The 18,909-nt window shown below is 46.3% G+C and overlaps 1 protein-coding gene across 2 annotated transcripts in view; it reads right to left on the reverse strand.

The window, feature by feature from the left end:
* Window positions 1-18,909, reverse strand: part of RFX4 (regulatory factor X4) — a 134,803-nt gene that overhangs the window by 95,800 nt on the left and 20,094 nt on the right. For both annotated transcript variants that reach the window (XM_006769336.1, XM_006769337.2), the window contains exon 2: window positions 7,322-7,408. In XM_006769336.1, coding sequence (XP_006769399.1) covers window positions 7,322-7,408 — 87 coding nt within the window. The remainder of the gene's footprint in view (window positions 1-7,321; window positions 7,409-18,909) is intronic.

Raw genomic sequence — 18,909 nt, forward strand, 5'->3', positions numbered from 1 at the left:
CCCTACAACTGGAATAGTTGTCACACCCCTGGGAGACTGGGCCTGGATCCCCATCCTAGACAGGGCAGCATCTGGCAAGCCCAGTGTCTGGGACAGGGCTACTCACTCCTCCCCTGTGCTCCCACAGTATCCAGGCTGGTCCCTAACAAGGTCCCTGTCGCAGGGTGTGGTTGCTGCTTGCTGACCGCAGTGCTCTGCTTGTTTGTAAGCTCTGCACGGCACAGTCCTTGCTCACCATTGTGTCGCCAGCACCCACGCATGGCAGGGGCTCACAAAGTATTTGTAGAATGACTGAGTGGCCAAGGTAATACCATAATTAAACGCAGAGCTCACCCATCTGATTTCAGTAAGCATGAAAAAAAAGAAAACATTTGCTGAGGACTGGTCACGTGCCAGGCACTGTGCAGAGCTCTCCACATCATTGCCTTTAATTTTCACAGCGACCTGAGACTGTGAACAGCCGAATGCATGTGAAACATCAAATATGGTGCGTGATGCATACTTAGTGTTTAATCAATGTTAGTCCTAATAATCAGTATTATCCCCTTTTCCAGAGGAAGAAACCGAGGCCCAGAGAAGTGAAGCAGTTTGTCAGAGGTCACGCCATTAGTGGAGGCGTCAGGAGAGGGACCCAGACTAGTTGGCATCCAAACCTCCCTTAACCCCAACATTTATAAGCCTCACTCTGTCTTCCAACCTGGAGCGCTGGACTGAAGATTTTAGGAAACATATTCTCTGCCTAACCATATCTTTTCTGCCTCGATTGGACTCACCATATTTGGAAACCTATTCTAGACTACTTCCTGCCTGGACCCAGTGGCAGAGTTTCATATTAGGGGGGAAAGTTTCTAAATTAATTACTTCTTTTCAAATCTCAGAAAAGGTTCAAGTTTATTCAAGTCTCAGGTTTCACTTCAAAATTTTAATTCTATTTCCTTTCATTATACTAACCTGACTGCACCTGGACAGACCTCACCTGTTGTGAACACGGGGCTGCCAAACACTTCATCCCCTTACCCACCTCCTTCCCAGCCCCTGCAAAAGGTACCAGCTGAAAACCAGGGTGCCTGGACCCAGGCCTTTGGCGTGGGCATCAGCCCCTGGCAGCAAACCCTGCTCCCCGTGGGAACGGGGCTGTGTCTCAAACAAAACTGCGGTGTTGGCAGCTTTGCTCTGGCGGGCTGCACACCTGCTTCCTCTCGCCTCCTCTGGGTGAATTCCTTCACGACCCCGAGTAGGAAAGGGCCTTCCTAACTTTGATACGAAACCCAAAGCCAGCAAAGAAAATATGGATAAATTTCACTGCATAAAAACCCCAAGGCTTCTAGGTGGAGGGAAAACGAGCCCTAAGTACAAAGGTAACGGTCCACATGGGTAAATGGCAGTTGTAGCGCTGACAATCATCTCATCTCCGCACCACAGAAAACTAAGAGGAAAAGACCAGAAACCAAGAGAAAAAATAAGCAAAACATAGGGTACACAGTTGATGGAAAAAATACAAATTTTCCCAAAATGGGGAAAGACAATTACTCTCAATTGGGGAGAATGGAAATTACACTAAAATATTATTTCTCACTTATCAGATTGGCAAAAGTCCAAACCAGGACCACACAACTCTGTGTGAAGTTGTGGAAAACATGTCCACCCTCCTACCTTGCAGGCAGAGGGCAAAATTGTACCTCCCCAGACGGAAGGTCACTTGGCAGAATCTACTGAAACCCCACCAGCGGTACCCACAGTCCCACATCCTGCAGCTGCGCCTGGACACAGAGGAAATGGCCCGACACCAGGTTACTGGGGGCAGTTGTCTGTACCAGCAAAGGTTTGGAGGCAGCCCATGTTCACCCGATTAATTGAATTATAATTCACACTCACAGTGGAAGACTACACGGCTGGGGAAAAAAAAGATTAAAAACAAGCAAAATGCGAGGATCCTCACCATGTTCTGACTATACAATGAACATTCCAGGGTTCGTTATTAAGAGAAAACAGCAAGTCACAATGCACATAGGGTGCTACTATTTTGTGTAAGAAAACTACATATATTTGAATTTTGTATTTGTGTAAAGGGATAAAATGCTAGAAGAATAAACACTGGAAATACTGGAGAAATACACAATAAATGAATAGAAGTGCTCACCACTAGGAGTTGAGGGGGGATATGGGGGTGGGACCCAGACTTCACAATGGGTATCTATAAAGCATTTTGATTTCTGAACCCTATAAATGTATTAGCTATTCACAAGTACTCTAATTAAATTTGAACGAATTGAAAGACCCAACTAGGGAGGGAACACCTGAAGGAAGAATGTGTTTGAACGGTTAAGTAGTCCCAGAGTGCCCAAACCGAAAGCCAGTTACAAATATGTGTGCCCTGCATGGCTCTGCCTAGCTTGCTTTCCTGATATCTATTTACTCAAAAAACACGCTCTGAGCACCTACTATGTACCAGGCCCTACCACATTGGCAGGGGGTAAGGGGGAGGGTTGTCCACAGTGTAATGGGAATATGAAATAGTTCAACTACATCGCCTCTTCTCTGGAACCCCAAATTATATAATAAACTAACATGTTGGGTGAGCTGAGTGGAGTGGATATTCACATACATAGCCCTGAAATACAATGAGATTTTAACATGATAATGAGTCACATGACGTGGTAGCCCACTGTGATCCCAAGTCTATGCCATCATGCCATTGAGTTCTAACCTTTCCCTTCCTTGTGCTATAAGTATCTCCATCACCAGAGGCAGTAACAGCCATGAGGAGCTGGGAAGACCTGGGGAGGGCAAAGAAAGAGGCCGCACTCTGAATGAGGCAGGCAGGACAAGAGGACAACAGCAGTCCTTGGTGTCAGAGTGAAGGAATGTTTCAGGAGAAACAGAACCCCTCCCACCCCCCCCTGGCTCCCACCTAGGATACAGAATACAGGATACGTATATACATCAAATCTGATGTATATATCAAGGAAACAGTGACCTGAGTAGGCTAGAGGACTTGGGCACATGGGGTTACATTGAACTTGTTCTATTTCCCAAGGAGGGCAATAGGCATCCCAAGGAATCCCACTGGGTTCCTGCTCTTTGGACCCATCCTATCACCACAGTCTCTCCAGTTGTCTCCTTCCCAGCATACAGGCCTGGATGGCAGCCCTATCACCTCACCAGACGTGGAGCCCCACGTGTGCCTCCGACTCTAGTCCACCTGCAGAGAACCTGAGCACTAACCTGAAAATGCCCCTCGGATTTGTCAGCCTTCCATCCAGCTCCTTCAGTGGCACCTGAGCTATGAAATCCCAAACCCCTCTTGTGGAATTTAAGTCTCTCAACAATTAGGCCCAGACATCCCTTCCTAGCCCTGTCTCCCATGATTCTTCCACCTTGGTTCAAGCCAATGGAAAACTCTACAACCTCAAAGCCTGCCAGGTGGTTTTCTGCCTCCCAGCCCTTTACCCCCACCCCCAACATCCCCGAAAGGAACCACACGGATCCTTTAGGCCCAGCATCAATGCCACCTCCTTCACGATGCCTTCTCCAGTCACCTTCCGACCTTGTGACCTCTCCCAAACTTCAGCATGTGTTCTAACCACCTATGGGTCTTGTTTCAGGGAATCTGGAGTGGGCCTGAGAACCTGCATTCCTAACACGCTTCCAGTGAGGCCGGCTGCAGTCCAGGAACACACGGTGGGGCAAGGAGAACACTTTGCATCATTCAAATGGAATTGATCACACAAGGCCTCGTATTATTAATGCTGAAGTGTGGACCTTAACTTCCCTTCTAGACTGAAAATACCTTCAGAGCAGCGACCCACAGAGGAGGCATTTATGTAGTAGAAAGAGCCAGGGTTAAATCAGACCGCTCTAAGTTTCAGTTTCACTCTACCACTGACGGCTATGACAGTGACTAATCCCAGGACCTCTTAATCTCATTTTCCTTATCTGTAAAATGAGGATAAAAATTACCTCCCTCTCAGAGGGATTAATGGAAACAGTGGCTGTGATGATGCCTAGCATACTGCCTGATGCTGAAAATATTTCAGTTTTGGCTTCCCTGCTCTTTCCTTCCTTGTGTAACTGGGCTTTCCATAGTCTTGTATGTAGTAAGTTGGAACCTTCTGGGCCCAACTTCGGCAGGAACATCTGCTCTACAATCTGTTCAAGTAGAGTCTGCCTTTCGGGATAGGATGTTCCAACAGGTCATGGACCTGATGACACTTTAGAGTTCATCACAGTCGTCCTCTTTGTGGTGAGTATGGCATCAGAAACATAAAAACCTACTGACATCTGCAGGGCATAATGCCGTTTGCTCAGGTTGTAAAGGAGAATTGATGAGCCTGATTTATGGTAACTAACCCACCCACTCGTGCTCAGGCTCCCCTCCTCAAGCATTTAGAGTTTGACCTCCCTGGTCCAAGGTTTCCTTCCCAACTGCATTCCATGAAAATGTCCCATTTCCTCGTGCTCACTGAAGCGCTCCTTAACCAACCAACGCACTCTTTTCTGGGCTACTAAAGGGCACCGAACAGGAAGGGCCCTGACCGAAATCAGAAGACCAGGGCAGCAGGTTTAAAATAAGTGATCATCCACAGACTAAGCTGGAAATAATTATACATATTTTATATATATATCCTTTCAAATATGCTAGCCATATAAAAAATATATATACTTACCCATATCTGTAAATCACTTTACATTATATTTCTGTTTGATAATATATTCTACTTCAAATATTAAAACTATTTCTAGGGGAAAAAGTAAGAGAATTTATGCTCATCTGAAGATACCACTAAGAAAAATGAAAAGGCAGACCACAAACTGAGAGGTGTTTGCAGTACTTTTATCTGATAAACATCTCCTATTCAGAACATAAAGACAATTCTTACAGATCATGAAAAGATAAACAGCACAATCTTAAAAATAAAGGAAGACTAGACTTTGCAATGCAATATACAGATGATGTATTATAGAATTGTACACTTGAAATCTATATGTTATTCACCAATGTCACCCCAATAAACTTAATAAATAATATTTTTAAAAACTGACAGGCAAAAGACCTGAACAGGTAGTTAACAAAAAAGTATATGCACAAGAATGTCTAGAACACCAATCCTTCTTAAATTCTTCCAAAAAATGGAAGAGGAGGGACATTTCCAAACTCATTCTATTAGACCAGCACTACCCTGATACCAAAGATAGACAAAGACACTTCAAGGAAGAAAATTCTAGATCAATATCCCTTATGAATACTGTTGCAAAAATTCTCAAATACCAGAAAACATAATTCTACAGTTTGTTAAAAAGGATTAAACATCATCACAAGGTGGGATTTCTTTTATTTGCTGAATGAATGAATAGTTAAACGGACAAAGATCAATCCATGTAATACACCTTGGAACAAAGTATCCACATGATCTTCTCAACTGATGCAGAGAAAGCGTTTGACAAAATTCTTTTGTGATTAAAAACACTCAAGAAAGTGGGAAAATAAGAAAACTACTTCAACATAGTAAAAGCCTTTATGAACAACCCACAGCAAACATCATACTCAACGATGAAAGACTGAAAGCTTTTCCTCTGGGATCAGGAACAAGACAAGGACGCTCACTTTCTATCATTTCTATTCTACGTAGTACTAGAAGGCCTCGTCAGAGCAATCAGACAAGAAGATTACTCATATGCACACAAAAACTCTGTCAAATCTGATAAACAAATTCAACAAAGTGCAAGATACAAAAAGCAGCTACATTTCTCTATACTAACAATGAACAATCCAAAAAGGAAATTAAGAATGCTATTTACAATAGCATCAAAAAGAATAAACCACTTAGGAATAACCTTAACTAAGAAAGCGAAAGACTTGTACGTGAAAAACTATAAAATGTTTCTTAAAGAAATTCAAGAAGACACTAATGAATGGAAAGACATCCTATGTTCATGGATTGGAAAATTTAGTATTGTTAAGATGTCAATGCTACACAAAGTAAACTACAGATTCAATGCAACTCTTATCAAAATCCCAGTAACATTTTTTGCAGAATGTTAAAATACATCCTAAAATTCATATGGAATCTCAAGGGACCCTGGATAGCCAAAACAATCTTGAAAAAAAATAGCAATGTTGGAGGTTTCACATTTTCTGATTTCAAAACTTTAATACAAGGTACAGTAATCAAAATAGTTTGATACCAGCATAAAGACAGATATACAGACTGACAGAATAGGATAGAAAGCCTAGAAATAAACCCTCGACCGAGGATGTGTTTATTGACCATGTGAGGGAGAGGGAAGGGGAGGGGGAGAGGGAAACATGAATTGGTTGCCTCCCATACACTGTAACCTTCCAGTTCATGGGATGACACTCTAACCAACTGAGCGACCTGGCCAGAGGGTGGTAGTCTTCTGCTCTTTTTAAAAAAAATATGTTTTTATTGATTTTAGAGAAGAAGGGAAAGGGAGCGGGAAAGAGAGACAAATATCAATGAGAAAGAATCATTGACCAGCTGCCTCCTGCACACCCCCACACTGGGGATTGAACCAGCAACCTGGGCATATGCCCTGACCTGGAATTGAACCTTGACCTCCTGGCTCATCGGACACCGCTCAACCACTGAACCACACCAGTTGGACTTTTCTACTCTTTTTTTTAAAAAATATATTTTATTGATTTTTTACAGAGAGGAAGGGAGAGAGATAGAGTTAGAAACATCGATGAGAGAGAAACATCGATCAGCTGCCTCCTGCACATCTCCTACTGGGGATGTGCCCACAACCCAGGTACATGCCCTTCACCGGAATCGAACCTGGGACCTTTCAGTCCGCAGGCCGACGCTCTATCCACTGAGCCAAACCGGTTTCGGCTGGGCTTTTCTACTCTTAATATAAAGCACAGCAGTCCATATCCTTCCATTTACTCTAATTCTCTAGGCCAAGATCCAGGAGACATTTTTACTTTCCAATAGCAAGGGCCTTCGAGGCTCTAAAACAACAGTCCCGTGGCGCACTACGGGGATGCAGAGAATGGCCTCTCCCACTCAGGGGCCACATCTGCTCGATGGAGCATCCCTGTAACAGGGTCTGTGGGGTCTCAGACAGTACAAATGTGCCCACAGCCAGTTTCTGCAGTGGCCTCAGTTTCCACACCCACCTAAGTGGCACTCCCTATTTCGGAACATTACAGGGAGGGCCGGGGGCAGTTCCTCAATGCCGCCAGAGCCTCTGGGTCTGGGCACTGGCCAGCCCAGCACTCTAGAAGTGCTATTCCTCCCGTCAGGACGGTAGCCGAGTCTAGAACAACCTGGAAAACTGAGTTCCAAGCACTTACTTTCATCATTAGAAACATTCCCCAGAGATGTGTGGCTGGAATAACGTTTGTTTTCGCTTTCGTTGAGACATCTTTCAATCCAGCTCTCTGAAAAAAGAAAGAAAATCACAAAATTGCAGAATTGCTGCTGACAGGAACACCACTCATGCATTAGATTTCGTGAATATCCATCAACTTTCATCTGAGAAGTGCTGTGACCGGGACTGGGTTTTACAAGAGGCTCCATGTGCACCATTTGCCGGGTAGTGTGATGGCAAAATGGTAATTTGAAGCCCCACTTGAGTAATTCTTGGTCAAATTCTACTAATTCTGGAGTATTCATTTCCCAATAGTATTTACTGGGGATTGTCTTTCTTCAAAAGGAAGATAGTTCTTGAGAAGTAGAATGTAAAACCAAATTCGGTCAAATGACTCCTTAATGGAGGTTTGAAGATTTGTAAATGCACAGCAGAACCTTTCCCTTGAACCCAGTGGTTCTCAACCTTGGCTGCACATTAGAATCACCTGGGAATCCTTTTAAAATCCTGATTTCTGGGCCTCATCCTCCAGAAATTCTGTTTCTTTGTTATGAGGTGAGGCCACAATATTAGTAACAAACAGAATTTCCAGAGGATGAGGTCCAGAAATCAGGATTTAAAAAAGATTCCCAGGTGATTCTAACGTGCAGCCAAGGTTGAGAACCACTGCCTTAAACACAAACAAACAGGAGAGCAGATCAACCCTGTGGTCTGGTGGGAGTGGAGAGGGAGGGTAGGGATCCGCAGCTCTCCTCTCTTTGCCCCGTGAGCCTTGAAGGGACTCTTCCAAGCACAGACCATAAGTCACTGCACGAGGAGATAACAAGATCTCTGACAGCTGTGTAGTACCTGTATTTTTATTTTTAAAAGTATTTATTGATTTGAAAGAGAGGAAAAGGAGAGAAAGGGGGAGAGGGAAAAGAGGGAGATTTATTATTCCACTTATTTATGCATTCATTGGTTGCTTCTTTTGTCCATTTCCAGTTTGGAGATCAAACCTGCAACCTTAGCATATTGGGATGACACTAACCAACTGAGCTACCTGACCAGGGCAGCTTTGTAATACTTTTAAAATCCAAAAAACTATGGTTTTTAAAATCCATTCCAAAGGCTACTGATGTTTTCCACAAATTCTATTCCATCCTCTAGACCAGGGGTGAGGGGTCCAAGGGCCATTTGAATATTTATAACATCATTCGAGGGCCATGCCAAATTATCAACTTAAAAATTAGCCTGTTATATTTGGTCAAACATTTAATTAGCTCACCCCTAATGCCTTGGCAGGACCAGACCAAATGTTTTCGTGGGCTTTATATGGCCTCTGGGCCAGACGTTCCCCACCCGTCTTTCATTCATTAATTCATTCATTCAACATTAGCCAAGTACAGTCAGTTCTGCTATAATGCTTGTTTTGAAAATAAAAATGCGGTCCAATACAAGTAATATGGTTGCTTATGCTTGATTTCTTCTGTAAGGAAGAGGAGGTGAATACAGAAAACCGCATGTAGCCCCAAAAGGAATATTCAAAATTCACACGCTCACACCTCAAGCCACTTTAAGTTCTGTCAGCCACTTTAAGGTCACGTGTGTTACGAGCCACACCCGCCCAGATAACTAACCCATGTTCTGGCCCTTCACATGTCCACTTCCAAAAGCAAACTTCAGGTCTTTCCTAGCATGAAGTGTCCTATTTACTGTATTTATCTATCTCTTAACCATTTAACATGTGCAAACTGTGCTACCATTCTATTAGTTTGTTTTCAATGTGTCACTGACCAAGTTTCTGAGTGCTGGGCCCCTAGCTTACCTTCCCAGTAAACCCTGTGGTTTTATTGTGAGATTCTGCAGTGCAGTGGTGATTTTTAGGAATGCATATGTGGTGTTACGGCAGAACTGACTAGAGCTATGGCTGTGTGCTTTTGCACGGACGGGGCAGTCTCCCAGTGCCGTCTCTACAATATGGGAACTAGCATTTACTGGACATCTACTTGAATAGGCCAGGCCCTTTGCATATGTTATCTCACTGAATGCTGACAGCTCCAAAAGTGAAGATTTTAATCTCCATGTTTCCTAGAAAGCAACTGAAGCTTAGAGAGATTAAGCAATGTGACTCCTCATGATTCAGAGAGCCAAGGAAAAGATGGTTAGTTAACCCCTTTTGTAACATATTGTAAAAAGCGGCCACGCTCCTGAGTAAACTATGGGGAGTGGGGGAGCAAACGCATCCAGCAAGGAGACATGTTGGGTGTTTGTTTTGTATTTTATGTTCCGACAAACTGCTCTTTTAAAAGCTGCTTCTACTACTGTAAATAAGTACAAGAATATCCAAGGGGAGGGACAGGAGCCAGCTTGTTACGAGGATATGAAAATCTGTTATTTCTGAGGAAGCAACGCGCAGCAGAGAAATTCAAAATGTTCCAGCGCTACCCCTTCCAGAGAGGAAATGCGCATCCAGAAACACATGGCTTGCCATGTTTTCAGAGCGGCGATGGCACAAGGTGGGCGTCTGTCATCACATCATACTGAAAACCGCATCTGAATACAAATCTCCGGAATTCTTTTCAGGACTCCCCAGAATGTCTCCGCGCAGACCTTCTAATCCCTTCCATCCTGGCGCACTTTCCCTGGCAGCAGCCACGGCTGATTTTTAAAGGGCATCTACTGAAATGTGCAGCTTCTTCCTCCGCCAAACCCTCCCACCAACAGCCACTTCTGCTGTTCTGGGCCGGTCCCGGTCCTGCTACCCAGGTATTCCTACCTACTTGCTCTCACGTGCGTGGACACACATCAGCACACGTTAACCACCCCACCCCCTCCACGGAAACGGGGACCTCAGAAATGCTCACTCTCTCGCGCCCACTTTGCCTGAGCCAGGATTAGGCCTGTTACAACTGGAGTCCTTCGGAGGGCCCCTTCCTGCAGGGAGACGCCCAGTGATGGGCGGGCCCTCTCTGAAGAATCCGTGAAGACATTCTGGATAGGAGCTAGACTAAACCCCAGGTGGGCAAGGGAGGGCAGCGCCTGCCCACCAGAGTCAAGAACAAACTTTCCTGATGGCCGCGCCTGTCCTCCACACTGCTCGCTCCCGACACTGGAGAGGTGAAGGCAAGGTTACAAGAAGGGAGAGAGGGTTGGAAGGGCCATTCAAAAAAAAGAAGAAGAGATCTTACCAAGGAAGCCTTTCCCCTCCCCATTGCACCCACTAGGTCTCTCTGACCCCATGACCTGTGCCTGCAGGCACTCTGCTCCTGAGAGCAACACAGAACAACCTGGTCGCCTTTGCACAGGGATGATATAAGACAGTGATGGTGAACCTTTTTAGCTCGGTGTGTCAGCATTTTGAAAAACCCTAACTTTGGTGTCGTGTCACATATAGAAATTTTTTTATATCTGCAACCATAGTAAAACAACGACGTATTTTTTATATTTATTTTATATATTTAAATGCCATTTAACAAAGGAAAATCAACCAAAAAAAATGAGTTCACATGTCACCTCTCACACGCGTGTCAGGTTCGCCATCACTGATATAGGAAGATAGCCATCCCGTCTCCTTTTTTCCGGTCAAAGTACCCTGCCTGCTTCAGCTCTTTTGTGGAAGAAACTGTTCTCACTTCTTTGCCACCCAATTCACCTGCTTCTGGTTGTCTTATAGTTAATCAACGTCCACTTGAACAAGCACCCAGGATGGACTCCTGGAGGGTCCAGATGATGCCCAGAATGGCAGAGCCATCACTCTGTTGTTCTGGGGACCTGCCTGGGGTTCTCAGGGCATTCAAAGGCCCTGCATTCCAGAGTGCATGGGGCGACACTCCGAAATATCCCAACAGGCCATGGCCTTGCGGCCACAGCTGCTCTTTGACCTCTGTCTTCTTCCCTCATAGGACCGACAGTGGCATCTGCAACTCGTGTCCCATTGGTCAGGTTGCTCCATATGACTGGAAGGCCCCTATTTAGGTCACCAGAAGTAAACTTTAAAACTATTAACAATGGATTTTGGTCTTGCAAAGATCAAGAATTACTCAGCCAGATGACATTCATATAGAACTTCTAATAACACACTGTGTTCATCTGTCTTATTTATTTATAATTATATGATTTAACAATAGAGGCCACCATATATTGAGGCCCTGTGGGCCAAGCATTAGACAAATGCATTACATCACCATCATATATAATCCTCATAGCAACCCTTTGGGGTGGGTGCTAGTAATATACACATTTTAGAGATGAGGAAATTAAGGCTCAGAAAGACCAGGTGGCTTGTCCACAGTCACCCAGCTCGTCAGAGGCAGGACCAGCATTCACCCTCGGGTCCTAACCACAGTGCTCTCTCCCTGTGTGCACCGGGCCCTCCTTCACCCACGCCCCATACTGACTTCCAGATCACAGTGCCAACATGGCAGCGTCAGTCACAGTCTGCCTGGCATCAGAACTTTTGCTAAAACTCTTAGACATAACAACTTTTGCTAAATGCATTTATGGTTTTCTTTGCCAGCCTTTGTTATACATAGCAGGGTCTTCAGTTTAGAACTGAAACATCTTTAGAATGGAGTCCACTTTATCTTATTTCTTTTGACTCTCCACTAGTGCCTGGTAGAAAGTTTTTCCTGTAACCTGGCCTCAAAAAATGTTACGTTACCGAGACATGTGCTATCAAAGAATGTACAACATATAGATCAATCTGTCTACTTATCTACAGGACTTTCTAACCATTTTCTTCCTTACCACATAGGCATGAAAAAGTACACTACATACAAGGTGATCTTTTTTAAAAATATATATATTTTTTTATTGATTTCAGAGAGAAAGGAAGAGAAATAGAAACATTGATGAGAGAATCATCAATCGGCTGCCGGGACCCAGAATTAAGCCATGACCTCCTGGTTCATAGGTTTATGCTCAACCACTGAGCCACTGTGGCCAGGCCAAAGCCAAAGGTGATTTTCTAAACAAGCAAACAAAATCCAAAAACCATATATTTTGTGCCTTCTAGATACAAGCAGCTGTGAGTGATGTAGACGTGAATAAGTGGGGTTCTGCCCTCTAGGAAGCGAAGCAGATGCTACTCCCAAGCTCATGAGTGCAAAGATTCTGCTGTTTTTGTTCACTACCTTGTACCAGGGGCTGGCCCTGCGCCTGGACCCACAGATGTTGCAGAATAAATATGTTGTTGAACGCATTACTTTTTCGAAAAGCAACACTAAGTTCCTACGTGTGCCAGGTACTACACAAGGTATTTTCACATATCTGGTTTAAATTAAACCTCAGAACAATGTTATGTGGCTTTACTATCTCTGTTTATAGAGGTGAAAACTGAGGCTTGAAGCAAAAGTTCTAACACAAGGCAGACTGTGATCGATGCCGGAACAGACGCACTGTGTTCGGAGATGCAGGAGGAGAGCTCAGTTCACACTCAGATGACTCCCTGCTCCCAGTTGCCTCATTCTAGATCAGTGGTTCTCAACCTGTGGGTCGCGACCCCTTTGGGGGTCAAACGACCCTTTCACAGGGGTCACCTAAGACCATCGGAAAACATATAATTACATATTGTTTTTGTGATTAATCACTATGCTTTAATTATGTTCAATTTGTAACAATGAAAATACATCATCCATAAAAATCATCTGACCTTTTCACCAGGACCGAGCCTGCTCTGAGCGCCAACGGGCTTTACTGGCGGCTCTGAGTGTAGGCTCCGGGGCTGCAAAGCACCCCTTCCCCTGACTCCTCCGAGGCCATGGGCAGGAAGCAGGAAGCAGGACGCGGATGATGCCTGTGGGTGTTCACTTTGCAAGGAGTCTCACCATGCTCCTCGGAGGCAGTTCTTCACGTCTCCCACTTTGGATCGAAGATTTGGAAACCCCAACTTGAAGTGACTTCCTCAAGTTCACACAATGAGGTTGAACAGAGCCATACATGGTTATCGGGTTTTGCAGGAGGCTTGGTTCCCTTCGCAGCAACAGGAAAAAATCACCCCCAGGAAGCAGGGCTTCGTCCACAGGCATTGGTCTGGCAGGAGGAGCCGGCTGGGATGGTTCTCCCAAGGCAGGTCGTCCTTGATGGTCACAGAGCCCGTGACATACAGAACCTGATCAGAGCCTCACAGCCACCTCATGAGGTGGGACTTCATCCCACTTTACAGAGAAGGAAACGGGGGTGCAGAGCCCAGGTCAGGCACGAGGCCTAGGCTCAGAATTCAAACCCAGACCTTCCGTCTCCACAGCCTATGCCGCTGCTTCTTGCTGCCCCCCATCGGGCACAGACCAATTGTTCCCTCAGATCATCCATCCATCCGTCCATCCATCTTGCAAATCATCATCAAGTACCTTCAGTGTAAAGTTCCAACAGAAGAGATGGACAGACAAATGCTATTTCACTGGAAGCCAATATATGATAGCAAGATACCCCTGGAGGACCAGGCCCTGGGGACCTAAAGATACCTTGTATGTTTCTGTATTCTTTTTAAGTACATATTGTCCCCACCTTAAAAATGTAAGCTCTAACAACCTTGCCTATCCTGTTCAGTGCTTTCTTCCCCAAGAGCCGGGAACGGTGACAGGCACAGAGCTGGGGTGATGATTGGATGAAGTAGGTGAAGGATCAGAGAAAGTTGGACAGATTTCCCTACCCACTCCTTCCCCCCAGGATGCCTCTGAGGAAAAAAAACACATCACTGGAGACAGTGCAGTGAGGGGCAAGGCCTTAAAAGGGTCAAAGAGTGGGGACCACACAGGCCCGAGAAGGGATTCTGTGTGACCATTTAAGAAATGGCAAGAAGGCCCGGGGCGGATATGGAGTGACAAAGCTGGGGCAGCACAGATGACAGAAAAGACAGAGGCAGGCAAGGAAGAACACGGGCTTTGGAGTTAGAACAACTGGAGTGAGAACAGTTGGATTTCAAATCCCAGCCCTGCCGTGTACCAGCTATGTAACGCTGGGATGGTTCTTGAACCTTCCTAAAGCCCTGCTTCCAGGGTTTCCAAAGATTAAAATAACACAGGGGAAGCGCCTCCCTTGGCTCTGGGGGCCATGGAAAGACGAGGAAAGCGTGGTCTCTGTCCACCGGGGCCCCCAGTTGAGCAACAGGGACAGACAGGGGTGATGTTGAGCGTTTATTGAGCATTCTCCCCACACCAGTCACCCTGCTTCACATGCCTCATCTCCTCCTCCCAGCAACAGCACCTTAAACTCGGTCTGTGAGGCGGAAACAGACTCAGAGAAGCCTGGTGAAGCCCCCCTCTCCCCGCTAGTTGGTGACTGAGCTGGGTCAGGTCTGTCTGCCTCCAAAGCTGGTTGGCACTCCCCTGGCACAGAGGCTGGCAGGGACCAGGAGCACGTCAGTTATGACCATGAGGGGCTGTGGGGCACAGGAGGGAGCTTCGCACTTGGCCCGGCTGCTTCTCAAGGGGTCCTTAAAGGATTTGGCATCCGCCGGACCAAGGAGGCAAGAACAGCATTTTGGACAAGGGGGCTGCCATCAGGGGCAAAGGCACAAAGTGGGTTCTGGGAAAGGTGAGGAGTTCACTGACCAGGGACCCACGGAGTGGTGGGCAACAGGTGGCACGGTTGGTTGGGAGGGTTGGTTGGGAGAGGATTGCCAAGGCCTCACCAGCCAGGCCCAGAGCCTGCAGGCAGCTGGGAGCAGGCATGAGTTTCCAGCCGTGGGGGAGTCGCACGACTAGCTTTGTTTCTGAGCAGCTGGGTGAGAACGGGGAGTTCTTGACTTATGCAATACCTGCAGAAGCGCTGCCTGACTTAGAAAGTGTCACCCGGTTTTAATCGAAGGCATTATTCAGAATCCTGCTATCAACAGTCTTTCGGGCTGTGCTGGGCCTATTTTAGGAACTCACAGCTTGAGAAATGCCACATAAGGGAGTTGACGTGCCACACTCAAAGCTACCAAGGGAGGACCAGGCCCCATGCCCCCCTCCCCCACCCACCTCGGGTCCTGGTTGTTACCAGTGGAGCCAGCCCAGCGTGGCCTGCTTCCGTCTCCCCCGGCACCAGGCTGTGCTTTCCTCTTGATCATTCTCTCCCAGCCCCTTTTCCTCTCTCCCCACAGTGGTGACACACAAGACACGCAGGATCGGATGGAAAGTCTGGGCCTCTCCTGGGGAGAACTCAGGTCAGTGGGTTGTCATAGCGACACCAGAGGCCCTGCCCCAGAGGCCGCTGGGTTCCAGGAAGGGGCCCCTGCCCTGCCTCCAAGGGGCAGTCCACCCTCCTGTCCCTGCTTTCATCCTTTCCTTTGCCCAACAAATATGGATTGGGCGCCAACTGTGTGCTCTGGGGACTAAGAGATGAACATGGCAGGCTAGGTCCCTGCTCTCAGGGAGCTTAGATTCTGTTAGGCAAGCAGACAAAGCCGTGACATAGGACAGGCAGGGATGGGGACACTGAAAACCTCTCTCGTGAGATGATGTCAGAGCAAGTACAAAGGCCTGAGGTGGGCGTGGGCCTGGAGGTGGGAGGCAGAATGGCAGAGGAGGGGCAGGAGGGGCGAGCAGTAGGAAATGAGGCCAGGAAGTTAGGAATGGCCCCAACTGTCTAGGGCCTTCCTGGCCATAGTAAGAACATGGCATTTATCCCAACGGTGCTAAGAAGCTACCGAAGGGCTTTAAACAGGTGATACAAACTCCACTGGCTCAGAAAGGGTCGCCTCCTGGGGTGTTTACATTCATTCATCCCACTATTTGTTTATCAACCACTCTGGAGTACCATGTGCCAGGCACTGGGCTACTTACACAGCAGGGACATAGCAGTGAACAAGAGGGCACGGTTTCTGTCGTCATGGAAGGTTAGACTTTAGGGTGGGAGCCAGCTATTACATAATCACACACGTAGAGGTGCCATTACCCAGAGAGCCACGGGCGAGGGAAAGGGGAGGCCTATCCTAATCTGTGAGAGCCAGGGAATCTTCTCAGAGGAAGTAGCAGTAAGAATGAGAAGGCATGATGCTGCCACCCAGGGAGGGAGGAAGGGACGATGGAGGGAGTGGTGTTCCTGGCAGAAGGACCAGCAGGGCAAAGGCCCTGCAGCTGGTGGAAGAATGATGCAGTCGGGTCCGGAAACTGACAAGCATCCTGAGTGTGAACGCACACATTCATTCAGGCAGTAATTCACACGTGTTCATCGAGACCAGCCTGTTGGAGGATCTGTGAGATGCTATGGGGTGTGCACACGTTGGATCTCTGCCTCTGTGTTCGGGACGGAGTCAGGAGTCTGAGGTTTATTCAGGGGGAGGCTGGGAATCTCTGAATGTTTTTACTAGTGTGTGGCATAAGCACAAGAGCTGTGTGGGCAGCTCCATCTGCTGCTGCTAAAGGCAACCCTGGAGGGAGGAGAAAGGGAAGCAGGAGACCACGTCACTCACCATCCACGCCTGACACTTCTGAGGTTGACAGTATTAATAATTTTGCCAGGACCACATGTGTAAACCAGGACTGACCCAGGCAAAGCCCAGGACTTACTGGTCCTACACAAAAGGAGGCCACTGCAAGATTCCAACTAAGGCTTGGAGCAGGAGCCGGGAACCTTTTCCCTGCCAAGGGCCACTTGGGTATTTATAACATCACTCTCGGCCCATACAAAATTCTCGACTAAAAATTAGCCTGCTATATTTGGTCAAACATTTCATTAACTCACCCCTAATGCCTTGGCAAGGCCAGACCAAATGGTTTTGAGGGCCTTATACAGCCTGCCGGCGGAATGTTCCCCACCCCTATTACAGATGGAGAAAGAAAGGCCTGACTAAAAAAAGATGACAACCCTGCCCTCTTTCTGGCTAACTGTCCTCACTGCCCCAGCCAGTGGCCAGTGGCCCTGCGTCTCTTCCTCATCAGTTGGAGTCTCAATCACGCACAATGCAGGTGAGTCCAAGGTGACAATAATGACATCTCCTAGAATGTGGCCTCCCCATGCCACCACCGTCATCTTCATCAACAGCATCAGCACGGCAATGACCTGCCCAAGATCACACAGCGGGAAGCAGCTGAGACAGGATTTGACTCTGACTCTAACCTAACCATTATGTATACTGTAACACCCATGATTATATATGCCTGAAAGTCTCACTGTGAGTACCAAGCTGTGTCTAACAAAATACCAAACACACAATAGGTGCTCAGTAATGTTACTGCCCTGTCGCACTTTAGAAAACTCAATATATAAAACTCTAAAATAGGCTAGGAGCTTCGTTCTGGCATCATTATTTGCAGTATACAAAGAATTAGCGAGTGAACCCTGAGGGTACACCAAAGCCATCAGTTCACAGATCATGAGCTCACCACAGTCCCTGCAGACTAGAGGAAGTCAATGCTAAGGTACTCAGTGCCATCTCCTGTCGAAGATAAATTCAATGTAAAAGCAGATCTCTGCTCTGAAAATCTTCCTGGGAGCATCAGATTAATGTACATAGTTGCATAACCAGGCTGTGAAAATTTCATTTCCCTTGACTTGAGGGGGGCATACCCCCCACTTCCTAATGTCAGTAGACTTTTTGTTTCTCTATCATTACATTATTATTAAAACATAAAAATCTGAAATGGCTACTGAAGCCAAGGTTACCCACTGTGCACAGCATCTGATATTTCGGTTCTTGACATCAATTCTTTCCTAGATTGTTGTGTTTTATTTTTTACCCTCTCTCCCAAAGAGACTTCAAACTAGCCTGAACTTTTAAAATAAATCCCAAGATGGCCTTCTCCTTTTTTCTTTCTTATGCTAAGCTATCATAGAAATTGTATTTTAAAATGTTAAAAAGAAAACATTCACCCACAAGCCCACCCTCATAACATGAACTACTTGTGCATATGTGTGATTGTAACCCCAGCAAACATGCCATTTCCATTCCCTTTAACATGCTATGGTGCAGATTTGTCCTATGTGGCATGTCTTCCACACTTATTATTGTTTAAAAGTTGCCCAGTGACCCACTGAACTAATGCTCCTATTTTTGTAATGTTTCAATGAACAACTGGGTGCATCTCATGTTTTCTCTTTTGAACCATTTCCAGAGAATATCTAGGAGAATGAACAGAAGCATGTGGGTCTAGTAACTAGCTGTGTGTGTATGGTCAGCATACCTGCCTTAGCACTTCCTAGTTGAATGACTTCAGGCCAAGTCTCTAAACCTCAGGCTCCCTTCATGTAGGTGGATGATAATAATCTTCCCGTCTCATCTTAGTGTCGTGAGGCTTCAGAGACAGAGGCAGGGAAAGCACTTCGCACAGTGCCCGGCACTGAGCAGGGTCTACATACGTGGCACCGCGATGACTCCCAGGTACCCGCTTATGACAGAGGCACTTGGTTTTAATCACAGTGCACCAGTCAACAGCGTGCACTCTGGAGCTCAGCTGCCAGGTTCAAGTCTGACCTCCTCGCTGTATGACCTTGGGCGAGTGACTCAACCTCCATGAGCCTCAGTTTTTTTTCATCTGCAACATGGGGGGAGTAATTCCTCATGGAATTTGTATGAGAATTCAGAGAATAAGGCAGAGAGTGTGCTTACATGATAAGCACTATAATTCCCAGCTTTTATAATTTTTATGTGTTGTTTTCTTCTTCTAT

Source organism: Myotis davidii, unplaced genomic scaffold (assembly GCF_000327345.1).
Source record: "Myotis davidii unplaced genomic scaffold, ASM32734v1 scaffold120, whole genome shotgun sequence".
NCBI lineage: Eukaryota > Metazoa > Chordata > Mammalia > Chiroptera > Vespertilionidae > Myotis > Myotis davidii.